General features: G+C 39.7%; 1 protein-coding gene across 1 annotated transcript in view; it reads left to right on the top strand.

Moving 5' to 3' along the window:
- The window catches only part of LOC125450724 (solute carrier family 28 member 3-like), a 156,809-nt gene that overhangs the window by 43,321 nt on the left and 94,396 nt on the right, over positions 1–19,092 (top strand). Inside the window, exon 4 of the mRNA XM_059645012.1 lies at positions 15,420–15,533. Coding sequence (XP_059500995.1) covers positions 15,420–15,533 — 114 coding nt within the window. The remainder of the gene's footprint in view (positions 1–15,419; positions 15,534–19,092) is intronic.

Below are 19,092 nucleotides of genomic sequence, written 5' to 3'. Positions count from 1 at the left end.
AAAAAGCCTGCTTCCGTGTTGTCTGACATTAAATGTAATTAACTGAAAAACTGTTATAAAATTTCATAGTTTGTATGAAAATAAACTTGTGAATATTTATGTTAAAAGAAGAAGCAAGCACCATGAGCTTAGTACTCTAGTTTGTAACTACTTGTGCTATGCATCCGGTTACCTTTACTCCCCACTCCCAGATAGTGTGTGACCTGAATATTTCCGGCATTCCTGTTAAACAGCAAATTAAATACTCAATTTTCAGTTTAGTGTACAGTATTTCCTACTCTCATTGCAGTGTCCAGCATTTGAAACATATAGGATTCTAAAGGGGCTTGAAAGGTAAATGCTGAGAGAACTTTTCCTTTGTGGGAGAGCCTTGGACCAGAGGGCATAATCTCAGAATAACAGGCCACCAATTTAAGATTCAGAGGAGTCAGAATTTCTTCTCTTAGATGGTTGAGAGCATTTGGAACTCGTTGCCACAGAGATCTGTGAGGCAGAATTCTTGTGTATGTTTAAGGCTGAGATAGATTTTTGATAATAGGGGAATCAAAAGTTATGACGAAAATCCAAGGCAGGAGATATGCGGTATATCAGATCGACCGTCATCCTATAAAGTGGCAGAGCAGGCTTCATGGGTAAACAGTCTACTCCTTATCCTATTTCTTCTGGTCCTCAATATTTGGTGAGACTAAACTAGGATTGGGCCATCATTTTGTGGAAGATGTCCAGAAGACAGTATGAACATTAAGTTGACTGGTATTTTCTTTCAGCCTAGTCTACTGTTTTGCTGCTCACAAAGTGGGCTCCTGTACAGTGGGGTGATGAAACATAGACTTAGTGACCACTTTGCCATTTGGCCCTTTGTGATCCTGTATCATCATTCAATATGACCATGGCTGATCATGCAATCTCAGTATCCCATTCCCATTTCCTCTCCTAGCAAGATTTTATATGTTTCTATGAGATTCCCCCCCCCCCCCCCCACATTCTTCTAAATTCTAGACTGACTGACCTATAATTTCCCATCTTCTCTCTCCTTTTGTAAAGAGTAGGGTTACAATGGTTACCCTCCAGTCCATTGGAACTCCTCCAGCGTCTACAGAATGATGGAAAATGATCACCAATGCGTCTGCTATTTCTAGGGCCACTTCCTTGAGTACTTGTGATGCAGAGCATCAGGCCCTGGGGACTTATTGGGTTTTAATCCCATCAATTTCCCCAGTACCATTTCATGACTAATAAGGATTTCCTTCAGTTCCTACTTCATGCTTGACCAGCTGTCTGTGAGCATTTTCTGAAGATTATTTGTGTTCTCCTTCATGAAGACAAATCCAAAGTGTTTGTTCAACTAATCTGCCATCATTTTGTTTTCCATTGTGAATTCACCTGATTCTAACTGCAAGGGACCTACATTTGTCTTCACCAGTCTGTTCATTTTCACATATCTATAGAAACTCTTGCAGTCAGTTTTTATGTTTTCCGCAAGCTTACTCTCATATTCCATTTTCCTGTTCCGAATAAACTCTTCGTCCTGCTTGGCTGAATTTTAAATTTCTCCCAATCCTCGGATTTTCTTCTTTTTCTGGCCAATGTATATGCCTCCTATTTGGCTTTAACACTAAGCCTGATTTCCCTTGTTGGCCATGTTTGAGCCACCTTCCCTGTTGTACTCTTACTCCAGATAGGGAGGTACAGTTGTTGAAGTTGTTACAATTGTTATGGTACATGTTGGAACAATGACATAGGAAGAAATAAGTGTGGCCTGCAAGCAAACTTCAAAGAGTTAGGTAGTAAATTGAAAAGCAGGACTTCAAAGGCAATAATTCCTGGATTACTCCCAGGTGCCACACTTGGAGTGAGTATAGGAATAAAAAGGCAGAGCAGATGAATGCATGGCTGGAAGTATAGTGCAGGAGAGAGGACTTAGATTTCTGAGGCATTGGGACTGTTTCTGGTGGAGATGAGACCTCTGCAAGTTAGATTGACTACATTTGAGTAAGAACAAAGAATGTAAGCACAGGAACAGGCCCTTTGACCCACCAAGACTGTGCCAACACATTGTGTCTTTCTAAATTAAAGGCCTTTTTCCTTTACATGATCTGAATCCCTCTATGCCCTGCCTGTTCATATATCTGTCAAATGTTATGCTTGTATCCACCTCTGCCACTTTCTTTGGCAGCACATTCCAGGCACTTACCACTGTGTGCAAAAATAAATGCTTCTGTCACATCTTCTTTTAATTTACTATCTTTTACCTTAAACCAATGTCCCCTAGTAATTGACATTTATACCCTGGGAGAAAGACTGGCTATCCATGCCTCTCATAATTTTGTAAGCTTCTATCAGGTCTTGCCTCATCCTTCGACATTCAAATGAAAATAAGCCTTGTTTGTACAATATCTCCTAATACATTCCAAATCTGGTAGATGTTTTCTGTAGATATCTAAGCGTAGAGCTGGATGAATGCAGCAGACCAAGCAGTATCTTAGGAGCAGAAAAGCTGACGTTTCAGTTTCTGATGAAGGGTCTAGGCCCGAAACGTCAGCTTTTCTGCTCCTAAGATGCTACTTGGCCAGCTGTGTTCATCCAGCTCTACATTTTGTTATCTCAGATTCTGCAGCATCAGCAGTTCCTATTGTCTCAGATGTTTTCTGTACCCTCTTCAAAGCCTCCATATCCTTTTGGAAGTGTGGTGACCAGAACTGTAAACAACATTCTAGATGAGGCCTAGTGGAAGTTCTATGCAGCTGAAACATGATTTGTTGATTTTTATACTCTGTGCCCTGATGGACGAAGACAAGCATGCCATATGCCACCATGACCACCTTTACCTGCTTGAGTTGCCGCTTTTAGGGAACTGTGGATCTATACGTTAAGTCCCTCTGCATGTTGATGCTATCAGCGGCTCTGCCATTTACTGTATACTTCCTCCTGCATTAGGTCTTCCAAAATGCATCCATTCACAATTGTCTGGATTAAACTCCATCAGACATTTGTCCACCCAAGTGTCTAGCCTATCTGTATGCTGTTGTATCCTCTCGTATTCCTCCTCACTGTCTGCAACTCCCCAATCTTTGTGTTGTCTACAGACTTTCTAAACAGGTCACCTACATTCTCTTCCAAATAGTTTGTATGTATTACAAGCAACATGGGTCCCTGCTGATCCCTGTGGGACACCACTGGACACAATTCTGTCATCAGAAAAATACCCTTACACTGGTACTCTCTATCTTTTATGACTAAGGCAGTTCTGTATTTATCTTACCAGGTCCCTGCAGATCTTCTGTGATTTCCCCTTCTGTATCAGTCTGCCATGAGGCACCGTATCAAGGTTCTTGCTAAAGCCCATATAGACGACTACTCCTGCCCTTCCTTCATCAATCATCCTTATCACTTCCTCAAAGAACTCGATGGAGTTTGTGAGATATGGCCTTGTCAGCACAAAGCCAAACTGCCTATTGATAATCAGTCCATATTTTTCCAAATGTGGGTAAATGCTATACTTAAAAATTTTCTCAAATAAATTCCCTACAAGTACATAAGGCTTACTGGCTTGTAATTTCCTGGATTATCCCTGTTGCTCTTCTTAAATGAAGTAACAAATTGCCTGTTCTCCAGTCCTCTGTGATGTTTCCTCTGCTAAAGAAGACACAAAGATTTCATACAAAGCCTCAGCAATTTCCTCATCTGGACAAGAACTGGACTAACATCCTCATAGGGATATTTGCTAGTGCTTTTGAGGTGAATTTAAACTAACTTGGCAGTGGGATGGGATCCTGATAAGTAGCTCAGAGGGAGAGAAGTTGAGATGAAGTGAGAAGCTAAAATGCACATGCATCTAGAAGGCAGAGAAAACATTGGTCACATTAAAAAAGTGAGTTCCACAAGGACAAATAGAATCTTTTTTAATGCAAGGAAATGAAGGCACAGGTAAATGAGAGTCCAATATTGTTGTGTGACCAAGACTTGGTTAAAAGATGGGCAGGATTAAAATATGGTTGTAGAGTATTCAGAAGGGATAGCGGGGGTGGGATTTGCAGTATTGATGATGCGTGGAAGGATCAACAAATCAGGCCCTTTTGGTAGAAATAAAGAACACAAAAGGAGCAAATGTGATTTTGGGTGCGTATTGTAGATCCCCAAACAGTCAAAGAGAAATTGTGAACCAAAAATGTAATCAAATTTTAAAGAAGTGCAAGATTAATACGGGAGTAAAAGTAAAGGATTTTAACTTCACAGATGTTAACTGAGATGGTTTTTGTGTGCAAGTTAGAGAGGGAGCTAAATTATTAAATTCTATCCTAGCTAGCATGTAGAAAGCTGCACAAGGAATGAGCAGCTCTGGACTTAAATTCTGACAATGAGCTCATGTAGGTGGAAGATATGTATGTAGGGGTGCAGTTAGATTTAGAATACTGTGGAATAGGACAAGCATGGGATGAATAGAAGTTCTAAAGTCGTGAAAGGCTGTTAACTAAGATAAAATAATCCATGTGGATTGGGAGCAGCTACTTGTGGATTAAACAATGTCTACTAATGGGAGTTATTCAAGGAGGAAATAACAAGAGTACAGGGTAATAAGATTCCATAAACACAGAAGGTGGAACCAAGAAGCGAGAACCTTGGATGTTGAGGGCTCAATATGCAAAATCTGTAGAGGAATATAAAAAGTGAAGTGGAAAATTTAATTTTAGGAGAGTCAGGTGAGAAAGCATTGACAAGAAAAGACGGAAAGAGAAAGGGTTTCTTAAATATAAAATGTAAGAAGTAATTACAGAAAGAGAAACTCCTCTTATTAGTGACTATTGAGGTACTCTATATGCGAACCTGAAAGAAGTGGGCACAGTCTTCTTGTGAAGACTATTGCAAAGTATTCATATGGAGAAGGATACATAGGTTTAGGCATCAGATGGAAGACTGTGCAAACTAGTGGAAAGTAACATAGAGGACATACAAGGGGGTTTAGTAGACTTTAATTAGACAAATCTGCAGGTCGGGATAAGATGTATCCCAAACTATTGATGAGGCAGAGGAGGAGATATCGGGGCCATAACATTAATTTTAAAATCCTCTTCAGTGACAGCTGAGATGCTAGAAGTCTGCAGCAGTGCTAATATTGTCCAATTATTTAAAAAAAAAGGTGGAAGAGAGTGAATAGGAAATTAAGACCAGCCAGTCTAACCTGAGTTGTGGGAAGTTATTGGAAAAATTCTTTTCGTTCAGAATTCTATCTGCACTTAGAAAGACAGGGTTAGTCAGTATGGATTTCTTAAGAGGTATTTGTGTTTGACAAATTTGATCAAATCTTTTGAGGAGGTAATCAGGAATGTTGATGAGTGTAAGCATTTGATGTGGCCTACATGGACTTTAGCAAGATTTTTAATCATACCCCTCGTGGCAGACTGGCCAAGAGTCCATGATGCGCAAGGCAAACGGGCATTTAAGATTCAGAACTGGCTGAGAGGCAGGAAGCAAAATGTGATAATGCAGGGAAATTTCTGTGACTGGAAGTCTGTTTCCTGTCACATTCTGTTGGCCCCAGAATGAGGGCTCTTGCTGTTGTTGGAGTTCGTTAATGATATGGATTTAAATGTACAAGAAGTTTGAAGATGAAGATGGTAAATGGTAAGGAGGACAGCCTTAAATTACAGGAGGATATCAGTGGACTAGCCATGTGCTCAGAGCAGTGGCAAGTAAAATTCAACCTGGAATAGTGTGACATTGTGCACTTGGGAAGGGCTAACAAGGAACATGAATACTTTAGGAATGATAGGTCCCTGGGAAACCACTGAAGATCAATGGGACCTTTGTGTGTATACACCCGATTCTGGTATGTATCATAGAATCCCTACAGTGTGGAAACAGGCCCTTCGGCCCAACAAGTTTACACTGACCTTTGACCATCCCACCCAGACCCATCCCCTATAACCCACCAGACCTACAAGTCCCTGAACACTATGGACAATTTAGCCTGGCCAATCCACCTAACCTGCACATCTTTAGACTGTGGGAAGAAACTGGAGTACCTGGAGGAAACCCGGGCAGACACAGGGAGATTGTGCAGACTCCACACAGACAGTTGCCCAAGGGTGGAATCGAACCCGGGTCCCTGGCACTGTGAGGCAGCAGTGCTAACCACTGAGCCACCGCGCTGTTCCTGTATCAGGGCAGGTAGGTAAGGTAGTTAAGAAGGCATGTGAGCTATTTGCCTTCATTAGCAAAGGCGTAGAATACAATAGCAAGAAGGTTATGTTGGAACTATATAAAATGCTAGTTAGGCCACAATTGCAAATCTGTGGTCACCGAATTACAGAAAGATGTGACTGCATTAGAGAGGGTACAGAGTTGGCTAGAAGGTCTCAGTAATGAGGAAATATTTGATAGGCTGAATTTGAGCAGTGAAGACTGAGAGGGAACCTAATAGAGATATGTAGGTACAAAGGCACAAAATGTGGATAGGAATGTACTTTTCCCATTAGTAGAGGAGTCAGTAACCAGTTGGTGTAGATTTAAGAGTAAGAAGGCAAGAGGAGGGTTGAGGACATGTAGTTTCCACAACAGGGTGGTGGGAATCTGGAACTCACTGTCTGAAATAGCGATTCAGTAAGAAACTCCTGGACCTGGATGGTAGTCACATTCAGAAGACGTCAAGATCTAAACTTCCTGCTTTAAAAGAAGAATTCTTCCAGAATTTGTGATTCTAAAGATTGCTTGGCATCATTGCAATGTAGAACTCCCAGCTTCCCAGGTGAGCAATTAAATGTAGAAATTTGGACGTTGCTGACAGAGGTAGCCTCCTACTTTACTTGGTGCACTGATTTTGCATGGATTTTTAATTCTTTGTGCATTGTTCTTGCTTTCAAAGTTTATGAGAAAGCTAAATTTTGATCAGGAGTAACTAACATCATGCTACAGCATAATTGCTGCTGAGCAATACTTTTGCCCCATAAATGTTAACTTCATAAATATTTCATTCTGAACATTTTCAAATCGCACAATTTTTAAAATATATTTGATTTCTATTTTTAAAGAGAATGTACACTTTTCAACTTCTCAAATAATTGCATCTCTATGACTCAATCTTTGTTTTCTTTGCAGTTATTAAAATAGGCATTGTATTGATGCTATTTATTTCCTGTTTTATTGCTTTGAAAATTCTTCACTCTGACTGATCGGCCTGCTTGCCTTTTGCTGGATTCCTTAGATGCCATATTAATGGCACCAAGTTCAAAATTGTGTAAGGATAGAGAGGAAATGTATCTACTAGTGCCTACTAAATTTTCATTGGGTGGTTTTTATGTCAGTGTCACTAGGGAATGCTGTACTCTGACTTCTGATTACAAAATCTGGGCCATTGTTGTCTTTGTTTGCTTTCAGGTCTGATAAAGTTCTCACTGTAAAGATCACCACAACTTTTTTGGAGACTTCCTTATCTGAAGGTGCCCTAGTGATGGATTAGGAACAAGTTGAGGCTGGCTACCATATTTCTGAGTTTATGGCTACTTTCAAATTCAGAACTTATATCCAAGTCCAACTCATATAGCAAAAAGAGCTGTTGTCCAAAATACAGACCATGCATACTTTATTTCCATCAAAATAATTCACCATCACACTATACTTTTTGTTCCTTAGCTAGTTTAGTATCCATGCTGCCATTACCTTTTTAATCCTATGGACTTAAATTTTGTTAAGAAGCCATTTATTAAATGCCTTCTGAAATTAATTAATGCAAAACATTAACTGTATGACGATCATAAACCCTCTGTATTACTTTAACAAACAAAATCAATTTAGTTGATTAGGATTGCCTCTAACAAATCTGCTTGTTGTCAATTATTAACCTGTATATTTCCAAGTGACAATTTTCAGGAGGATTGTAGGCAGAGTTTCTACAACTTCCATCCTTACTTTCTGCAGAGCTTAGTATATATTCCATTTGAATTGGGTTAATTTTCTACTTGGATGACTTCCACCAACTGTTGAGTATATCCTCCCTATAGATATTTATCCTGTTTAGTATTCCTACTGTGTCTCTGTCAAATTGAAGACATGCTCCTTAATGAGAGCATAAATAAAGCATTCATTTAATAGGAGATAGCAAGAATTGCAGATGATGGAGTCAAGGTCAACACAGTGTGGAGCTGGAGGAACTCATCAGGTCAGGCAGCATCAGAGGAGTGGGAAAGTCAATGTTTTAGGCTGAAACCCTTTGTCAGGACTGGGGAAGGGGAGGGAAGCCCCAAAATAAATGGGAAGATGGAGTTGGGGGAAGGGTAGGAGACATGGTGATAGGTGGATGTAGGTACAAGCTATTGTGATTGGTCTGTGGGAAGGGTGGTGTATGGGTGAGGAGGAAGATAGACAAGTTAGTAAGGTCAGGGAGGTGAGGGGGAGGAGGAGGGCTGCACTTGGGATAAGGCTGGGAGATAGCAAGTATTGCAGATGCTGGAGTCAGAGTCAACACAGTGTGGAGCTGGAGGAACACAGCAGGCCAGGCAGCATCAGAGGAGTAGGAAAGTCGATGTTTCGGGTCGGGACCTTTCTTCAGAACTGGGCAGGGGGAAGGGAGCTGGGAAATAAATATAGGGAGGAGGGGTGGGGCTGGGGGAAGGTAGGTGGGATGGTGATAGGGTGGGTGCAAGAAGGGCATGGTGGGGATTGGCCAGTGGGAAAGGTGGGCGGATAGGTGGAGAGAGAAGATGGACAGGTTGTGTCAGGTCAAGGAGGTGAGAGGGAGGATTGATGGGGATGGGGAAAGGTAGATGGCATGGTGATAAGTGGATGCAAGTAGGGGATGGTGGGGTTTGGTCGGTGGGAAGGCTAGGGTGGATAGATGGGAGAGAAGATGGACGAGTTGTGTTAGGTCAAGAAGGTGAGAGGGAGGAGGGGTGGAGTCAGGTTAATGAGGTGAGCTTTGTTGTCTGCTGCTGCAATATATTCTCCTTTTTGATATGTAATTGGGCTCACCCTTCATTTAACCATTATTTTACTATTTACAGAATTACATGATACTTTTCAGTACCCATTTCCCAATAAATTTATTCTCATATTTTCTTTTATTTCATATTTTAGTTTTCGATACATTCTGCATTCAGTTTTGTTTCAGTTAATATTTAACTTGGACGTGTATCATAAGTAACCAATCCCTTGTTTTGTTTTATTGTCAATATTTATCTATGGAGTTCAACTTTTGATAACTTTCCATATCTCCATCTTAGATCTGGACCTGAACTTCTCCTCTTTGAAAGCCTTTTGTTTTTTATTTTGTTTAACAATCTTTGATTTTATTCTACCTAAGCCAATGAAAGCAGTTTTTCCCCAGTCAAATATGTTCACATTTGATTATTCCTTATTCTTTTCTATATTACTCTAAAACCATGCATCCAAATGAACGTATCAAACAGGATTACTATTTTCTTTATTCTGGCATGGGATGTGGATATAGCTGACAGGAACAGCATATGTTGCCCATTCCTATTGTCCTTGAGCTGAATGGCTTACTAGGCCACCTCAAAGGAACTTTAATAGTCAATCATATTACTGTTGACCAGACTAGTTAAGGATGACGGTTTCCTTTCCTAAAGGACGTTAGTTGAACAGATTTTTTTTAGCCACAATCAATTATGCTTGTTTGTTTACCATAACTGAGAAAAACTTACAATTCCAGATTTTATTGAGTTTAAATTCCACCAGCTCCCATGGTGGGAATGAAACCTGGAGTATTTAGTTTTGAGGCTCTGAATTAATAGGCCAGTGAATTAACATTGCAGAAGTCCCCCCACTTCCACCTGTTTTTATCTTATATCGTGCTGTACCACTGAAGTCTAAGATTGCTCAGGAATGCTTAAAAGTTGAACATTCACTGATCATAATAGCCTTGAGGAAAATCTTGTGCAAAACCATCTTGTTGTATGGAAAGCATGTACAACAGCAGCTAATATACCAATACTGATGAAACAAAAAAGGCAAAAACGTACAAATATTAAAAAAATCGGACAATAAAATATCACCTAGCCCATTTAACTGTTCCCAATATAGTCATGATGGCTGAAGTATGAAGAAAAAGGGCAGAAGGTAGCATAATGGTAATGTCAGTGGACTGTGAAAACAAAGAATGTTCTGGGAGCTGGGATTCGATGCTCATTTCAATTGATTTGATAGAAAAATCTTGAATACAAAATTGATTCCAGTGATGCTGACCATGATAACTATCTTCTTTGTCGTAAAAACCCATCTGGTTTACTAATGCCCTTGAGGGAATGAAATTTTTCATCCTTCCTGGTCTGGCCTATTTGTGACTGCAGATCCACCACAATGTGGTTGACCCATAGCTACTGTTTGAAATGGCCTGGCAAGCCACATACTCAGCTTGAGAGCAATAAAGGATGGAAAACAAATGTAGGCCTGATAAGTGATTCTCTCATCCCACAAAAAAAATATTAAATGAAGTGTGGAGCTGGAGGAACACAGCAGGCCAGGCAGCATCAGTGAAGCAGGAAAGTTGATATTTCAGGTTGGGACCCAAACTGAAAACATCAACTTTCCTGCTTCACTGATGTTGCCTGGCCTGCTGTGTTCCTCAAGTTCCATAGTGTGTTATCTCTGACTCCAGCATCTGCAGTTCTTGCTATTTCTTAAAAAAAAGCGACCCATGTGGATACATGTAATCCGAAGAAGCAGAGACATATCTGGAAAAACCCTTTCTTTCACTGCCCTGAAGCAGTCAAAATCCAGTCAGGAAGATCAACTTGAGCACGCTACTTGTTTTTAACCTGTTTTCTCAGTTCAATTTGAGAACTAGCTTTTGATGATTTATAGAGAGTCAGTGCCCATACATGAGCTACTGGATTGTTGCAAAAGCCTAGACTATAGAATTGAAGATGCTTAATGTCAAACCCAGTACTATACATAACCCCTTGCCTTCCCTAATCTATCAAATTGATATAATTTATGAATAAGAATAAAGTTCTACCAAAGTCTAGAATTTTGTGTGTAGACATAGCTTTTTATCTTTCTAACTAAGTATTTTTAAAGCTGAGAATCATTCTTATGATATTCTGAAACTTTCTCATACCCTCAATATTGCCCATTCTGTGAAGGAGCCAAAACAAGATTCAGTGTTTTAAATGTGATCTAACAAAACTTGTACCAGGATAATTAAATTTTTTTTGCATTTTTTAAAAATCTCTTTTGGCTACAGCTGCTCTGCATTGATAACGAACCATTAAAGAATTCTGAGTTATGACACAGAGATTGATTTGTCTCATTTGATTTTAGTTCTGTTCCATATAAGAGATAAGCATAGAAGGGTGTTTCTCATAACATTAGCAGTTGGAAGTTGATTGCGTTGAATTTTCCCTTTTTGGTAACAAGACATACTATGGCAATTTTTCATATTGATTTTTACACATTAATGTTATAACTGTACTTGTGCAACTTAGCAAAAGGCTGACTGTTGGTGAAACAATCTATGTTTGGAGCGGCACAGTGGCTCAGTGGGTAGCACTGCTGCCTCACAGTGCCAGGGCCCCAGTTTGATTCCAGCCTAGGGCGACTGTCTGTGTGGAGTTTGCACATTCTCCCCATGTCCGTGTGAGTTTCCACTGGGTCCTCCAGTTTCGTCCCACAGTCTAAAGATGTGCAGGTTTGGTGGATTGGCCACACTAAATTGTCCATAGTGTTCAGGAATGTGTAGGTTAGGTGAGTTATAGGAAAAGGAGTTGGTGTGGACTTATTAGACTGAAGGGCCTGTTTCCACACTGTAGGCGTTCTGTGGTCTTTGCAGACCAAAATCCTTCCTGGGTTCAGTGCATTTAGTGTTGCTTTTTGTTAAGTCGAGTGAAGCAAATTTGCTGGGTGGAGACCTAAGTAGGAGGCTGTAAAGAGAAAGAATCATCTTGTTGCCATTGCAGACTGAAGAAGATTACACGCTTCAAATTTGTGCTTTACACTTAACATTGTGAACATTAACATTCCGTGTACTTTTTCACACTGCTGTGCAAGCCTCACGTATGTGTGCAACAGTGGATTCTGGAAGTAGAGGCTGTGTGATTGCTGTGTACAGAGCTTCCCAGTGCACAATTTAGGAAAATATTAGTGATGACCAGTATAAGGATTGCAATGCCTTCTCTTTCTGTCAATTCCTTAATTTCCAATCAATATCCATGGCTGCATGTAGCAGGGTGACAGAACGTTGACATGATCCATTGGTCATGGAATTACTTAGTTCTGTCAGTAAAATGATGTATTTGCTGTTTATCATGTATGCGATTTTATGTGTAGTGTTGAGCTTGGCAGTCTGACATTTTCAGGCATGTTTGATCCTCTTATGCTTCCCTACATTCTTGACTGAATTGTGATAGGCTATTTGACTTTGTGACAATGGAATATGAGAGGATGTTAAACTGTATTTACAATCATTTTGGAAAACATTTCTATTGCTGCAGTTGACTTCCAAACCCTTATGAATAATTTTTTGGTTTTAACCCCCTGGACTTTTTAGAACCATTTTTATAGCTGAGTGATAGTACCACCTGACAGATGGAGCAATGCAAATGCAGAACATAGTTTTCATGAAGACTGTATGGTCATCATTTCTACCAATGCTGTCAAGGGAGATGCAACTGTGGCAGGTAGATTGGTGAGTCTGAGAACATGAAGGTTATTCCTTTATGTTAGTTGCCTCAATACTGGCAGCAAGTCTCGTTTAGCGGCTACGTCAATCAGGATTGTACCAAATCAGTTATAGTTCATTCTCCTGAGCTATTCTGGTTCAAAGGTATCCAGACCTCATTTAATGCTTCCTACAAACAGTATTCAGTATGGAAGGATGATGAACATTTTTCTACTGTGGAAGGATGGCATGTAGTAATTATTGGGAGGTTTCCTTGTTCATTTTTTGGCTTCAGACTCTGAGGTAATGGAATTCAGAAAACATTGAGGGCTTCCCCAGACTCTGTTGTTGAGACTGTAACTCACTTCACTGACTGTGTTAAAATCATGTTCTATATTGTTGACCTTTAGCAAGGTAGGACATAACTAGTGATGGTGATGGAGAAGATTAGTCACTTTTATTAAACACCGAGTTAAGATTCCTTGACTCAAATTTGAATTCACATTTTCATGAGTTATTCATTCAGACCTTTGGGTTACAAGTCTCGTAATACAACCACTATGCTACTTTGCAAGCATAGAATGTATTTGGCCTACTGATGATTTCAGCCATCTGCCATCAATAGGCTTGGTTTTGTAGAGCTCAAATAGAGGAGAAATTATGGAAAAAAGAATGACAGAAAACCTATCTCAGGAATTAAAAGTCTTTTGCTCTAAAAACTAAAATAATGTATTATCTAAATTGGGAGAAATTTCAGAGTGCTTCAGTGCAGAGGGATCTGGATAGCCTTCTGCATGAATCGCAGAAAACCAGCATGGAGGTACACTAAGTAATAAGAAGGGCTAATGGAATTTTGGCATTTATTGCTAGAGGCACACAGTACAAAGGTACGGAAAGTGTTTCTGCAGCTGTACAAGGCATTAGTGAAACCGCACATGGAGTGTTGTGACCAATATTGATTCCCTTAAGGAGAGATTTAGGTTTGCAGGTATTTCAGAGGAGCTTCGCTAGATTGATGTCAGAAATGAGAGATTTATGTTTTGAAGGAAGGTTCAGCAGTTTTGAAGAAAGAAAAGATCTTTTTGAGTTATTAGATGCTAAAAGGAATTGACAAAGTAGACTTAGAGAGGATGTTTACTCACATGGGGCAATTTAGAATGAAAGGTCATAGTTTTAGAATAAGCATTTAAACCATAGCTGAGGTGAAAATACCCCTCTCAAAGGGTCACGAATCTGTGGAATTCACTACCCCAGAGTGGGATGGATGCTGAGACATTGAACAAATTTAAGGAGAAGATGGACAGATTTTTAATTAGTAATAGGTTGAAAGGGTAGTGGAGCTCAGGCTAAGATGAGATTAGCTATGATCAGCTCTTAAATGGTGGAGCAAACTCGAGGGGCTGAATTACCTACTCCTGCTGCAAGTTCTTATGCTTATACATGTAGTCATTATGTGTTTGCTGCAAGCAAAAAACAATTGTTTGGTTATGAAAGTAATTTGGAAGCACTGGTGATTCTTTTCAAATGTATGCGTACACTTTTAGCAGTTGACTTCAAATCTAAATAGTGTAATAAAAAAGCTGCTTTTGAAATAGTCTATACAGACACTTTGACCATTTTACTACCCCTAAAACGTGTTTACTCACGTGTTTTTTCTGTATGAGACAAAGGACTGTGGCTCAACTTAGCTTTCTTTAACTTGCAAGTATTTTAATAAAACTTAATTTTTGAAAGAGTTGTTAACTTTTCCCAAACTAAGCTGACTGTCCGCAAAAACACGCACATTAGTGGCTCAGGTGAACTTGATTGGGCTGTTGGATTCATTTCACTGAGCTCTGTCGACAAGGCAGTCATGGTCATTTTAGTACAAAGTTCAGTTATGCATGGGGTCTTTGCTGAGGGAATGGCCGGAAGGTGTACCTCCTTGTTCCCCCTTTCTGAGCCCTTTTGGAATATTTTCTGGGTAGGGTTCACAGTATCCAACGAGGTTAGACCAGGCCATGCCAGGTGTCCCCATCCCCTTTCCGAGATATGAATACTCCATGGTTTTAAGGAGTCTGGCTGAAACTGGGGAATATGCAAACATAATGTCTTTCCCCGTTGTTCTGGCTGAGTACTTCTGAATGAATTTCTCCTCACAACCACTCTCCCGTTGTTAATATCGAACACTTCTATTAGCTGCGCAAGAGAGATCTGAGCTGGCCCTTGTTTACTTTTGACCTGTGGTAACCTTGGCCTATGTATTCCATTAGACTTTGCTTGCAGAAACTGTTTAACTAATTTTATGTTGGGCTGAATTGCTTAGGCTATAGGCTGTTTGGTCACAGAGGAAATCTTAGTCATTATTTGAGTTTAAAGACTGCCTCCAACATGAAAGATTCAATAACTGATATGACATTGAGGTTACTGAACAATTTTAAAGGAAAGAGTTAAAGCAAAATACTGGGTTCTGGGGGTGCTAAACATCTGAAATAGAAACAGAATCTGCTAGAAATTCTCCTCAAGTCTCGCAGCATTTGTAGAGTGCAAAACAGTTAAAATTTCAAGTCCAATGTGATCTTTTTGGAAGGAAAAAAATGTTGTCCATATGTTAATTATGCACGTCTTGTGTCAGAAAAATATCTTTGAACCCAATTTTTATAATTTTGGATTCAGTATCTGAAGTAATTTGATTTGCATTAGTTGGGAGCTTTTATTCAGTTTTGTTCCTGCTCTCAAGTTAGATTTTTAGTTTAGGCAAAAATGCTAAAATGATAGTTCTGCAATTAAGTTCACCTACTCACTTCATTCATGTTGGATTTATTTTTAGGTAAGATGGAGAACTGTTTTCTGGGGCATAGGCTTGCAGTTTGTTTTTGGACTCCTTATTTTGAGAACAAGAGCAGGATTCCATGCTTTTGAGTGGATGGGACATCAAGTGCAGGTATGTGGGAGAACAGCAATTCATTGAAAAAAAGCATTGCTTTTTTTATGCAATTATTATTTTTGGTGTGTGGGTGGATAGGTTATTTTGTGCCATGTCATCTGTAATATACTGGGACATTGAATTGTAATTAAATCAGTGAATTATTTTATTGCCAAGTTTGAATGGGGGTATTGTTATTGAGTTTAAGTTCTGTAATTGTTGATATTTTTGTGGAAATTGTAGTAAATATTGTCTTTTTAATAAGTTAATGGACAATTGTGGAAATCTGTGTACTAGATAGTGGGTGTGTGGAAATACTGAGTAGATATGATCTGGCTAAGTGGTGTTGAGAGCACTTTGATAATGATGAGGTGTAGAAACATTGGATCATTAATGACCTTTGGGGAAAGAAATCTGCTGTGCCTATCTGATCTGACCTATACCAGATCCACAGCAAAATGGTTGACTCTCAACTAACCTTTGGAGAATTAGGAATAGGCAATAAATTCTGGCCTAGCCAGCGATACCTACAGCCTGTGAACAAATAAAAATAGAAGCTATGTTGTATCTGATTGCATTGTGCTTTTCTTATTTGTTTGAATTGCCACTGTAAACTTACCTTATCCTGTAATGATAGCACAACTGTACCAAACCAAAGCACTATGCAACCAGCCTTTGAAGGGCATGCATTTTTCTCAACTACTAGACTTTCCAAAGTGGAAGGCATGCTGCAGCATGATGATCAATTTGCGTGAGGGAGGAGAGAGTGGGAGGGCATTGAGATTAACTGTCAGAGACACGCACAGCAAGGGACTGCAGGTGGTCAGTAAGATCAACTGTCAGAGATGCAAATAACAAAGGAAGGCAGGCACATGATGAGACTGCCTCCCAGAGACTCTGACTAATTAATCAACTGCAATCGACTTGTTGGCAGACCATGGCTCCTGTGGATTAATTCTATCTTTAGTTATGCCTTTCCTCTTGAAACACTTGTAGAAATTCTTTCATTTTATGTTGAGATGGTTTTTTTCTAATACTCTTATCTACATTGCCTTAATTATTTTGCTTGTTACTTTTTTGCTGGTTTCTTATTTTATCCAATCACCTGTCTCACTTATAATCTTTGCAGATTTTTGCAGTATTTCAATTTAATAGTATGCTTAACTTTAGTATTGCTGAAAAGAGACAGATTTTGTTGAACTTTTTTCATCTTACATTCATCAGGACAATTCACAAGAATATGAATCAAACTGAAAATCAATATTTGTACTGTATAAGAGTGCACGCTGGTTGGCAGATAGACCAATATTTGAAGGTATTGCCATGGTGAATGCATAATAATGATTGACTGTTACCTGCCTAGCTTTGCTTAGATATTAAAACTTAGATATTAAACAATTATTGAGTTCAAACAGGTGCATTAGATTCACTTGTTCTCTCTTTTTACAAAAAACAGGACCCTGTTAAAATATGTAACTTCCAATACATGCTGCCTGCTGCACTGCAAGCATAAATTGAATGCCAGTATATTTCTTCACACGCAGAACCATTGAGGAAATGGTATCCAATTGTCGAATCATGTGTAATGTTGGACATTGTGAGTTTCACAAGTATGGACTGATTGGATATGGACAGTGCCTTGTTTGTTGTGAGCAGCTGAAGGAATATCCTGTTTGAAATAATCCTCCAGTCTGTGAGATGAATGGCCTAATTACCTGGATCACACCAGCACTGGAATTCATATATTACATTATTCTTTGTGTCATAGGCAGAAGATTTATTTAGAATGATGGCAGCATCCTCTTAATAATGAGAGCACTTGTGTTGCTACAGCATAGAAGGACCCTGTAACTGTTCACCTATTCTCAAACTTCATAGTCCTGATGAATGGAAGGTGAGAATCATCCACTAATTGGGACGTTTTTCAGCAATACTGAAGTTCTGTACTACTAAATGATTATTCTTAACTTCCTTATTTAATTTAGCTACATTCTTCACAAAGAGCCTTTCCTTCCCACGGGGATAAATCATTATTGAGAATTATTACATTCCTCCTTAAAGATCTGCTGCTGCAACTCTACTATTTTTAGCAGTATCTTCTAACAATTACAACTGTGCATGCATACTAATCTGGAAACTCGCAACCTTCTACATCATCACATAACATTTTGTTGATGTCATACATGATGACTGCACTTTGCACCAGAGCAATGAAGCACGATATTGATATGATGTTCAGCTGGAAGGAAAGGGGTTGGGTTGTGTGTAGATGGATGTGGGTGGAGGATAGACTATGCAGACTGTGGGAATGAGATTTAAAAAGGATTGAGGATACATCATGGAGAAATGCAAAAGTGGCTCCCTTTCCTCTGTTACACAGACCCACCCTTCTCTCATTTTCCCTGTTTTCCCCCACTCTCCCTCTGTCTCTCCCTCCCCATCTCTCTCCCTGTTTTCTCTCCCTCTTCTCCTTCCCCCCTCTACCACTGCTCTCGACCTGCCGACTTTCCCCACAATGTCTTCCCTGTCTTCCTCGTCTTCATACCTTCCCTCTCCTTCCACCTCTCCCTACCTTCACCTTGCTCCACCTCCACCTCAATGTCGCTCCATCTCCATCTCCATCTGCTTTTCCCTTTCCCTCTCCCTCCTGAGGTGGAGCTAGCCTGCCAATGTGTCTCTGCTTGTGATTGTAATTCATGTGTTAGTTGATCTCATTGTCAACATGCCAGAAGGGTACCTCAAGAGGCTGCTGACCAGCAACATTGTAGGAGTTAACTCTGATATTGAACCCTGTTGTAAAGATGTTGCCTGAATTAGCGGGCCCACTGTGGCCTATGATGATTATGGCATCCTGAAGGGTCGCACGTTTATTCTCTTCCACATAATTTGGCTTCTGCTTGAGGATTGGAGGGAATGATCATCCCTTTGATGCCTAAAGCTGCCCAAAATGCATCATCTTCCTAATTTATATTCTTATGTAGTTTTGTTTCATCCACAAACTTGGAAATGCTATATTTGGTTCCCACATTCAAGTAATTTATATGGTTGTGAACAACTGGGGCCAAGCACTAATTATTATGGTATTTGACTAGTCACAGTGTGACATCTTGAGAGTTTCGTTTTAATGCACTCACGGAATGTGGGCATCACTTGTCAGGACAGCATTTTTTGCTCCTCCTAACTTTCATTGAGAAGGTTCTGGTGAGTTGCATTCATGAACTGCTACAATTCATTTGGTGTAGATAGATCCATGATGCAGTTAGGAAGAGAGTTCTAGAATTTTGACACAATGACACTGAAGGCACAGCAATATATTTCCAAGTCAGGATAGTGAGTGGCTGAGAGGGAGTCTTGCAGAAATGGTACTTCCATGTATTTGTTGCTGTTGCCCTTCTACATGGTGTAGCTGAGAGTTTGGAAGGTGCTATTGTAGGAGAGTGGCCCACTTATTTCTACTGTCTGCTTTCTTTATGTCTACCAGTCTTCAATCTGTGCCAGTATACAAAGGCCACCCCAACAAACGTTGTTTACTAACCTATGTGAGATGTTATCAAAAGTCTTCTGAAAATTCAAATAC

The sequence above is a fragment of the Stegostoma tigrinum genome, chromosome 3, assembly GCF_030684315.1.
Source record: "Stegostoma tigrinum isolate sSteTig4 chromosome 3, sSteTig4.hap1, whole genome shotgun sequence".
Classification (NCBI taxonomy): domain Eukaryota; kingdom Metazoa; phylum Chordata; class Chondrichthyes; order Orectolobiformes; family Stegostomatidae; genus Stegostoma; species Stegostoma tigrinum.
This window is presented reverse-complemented; position numbering and strand designations above follow the sequence as displayed.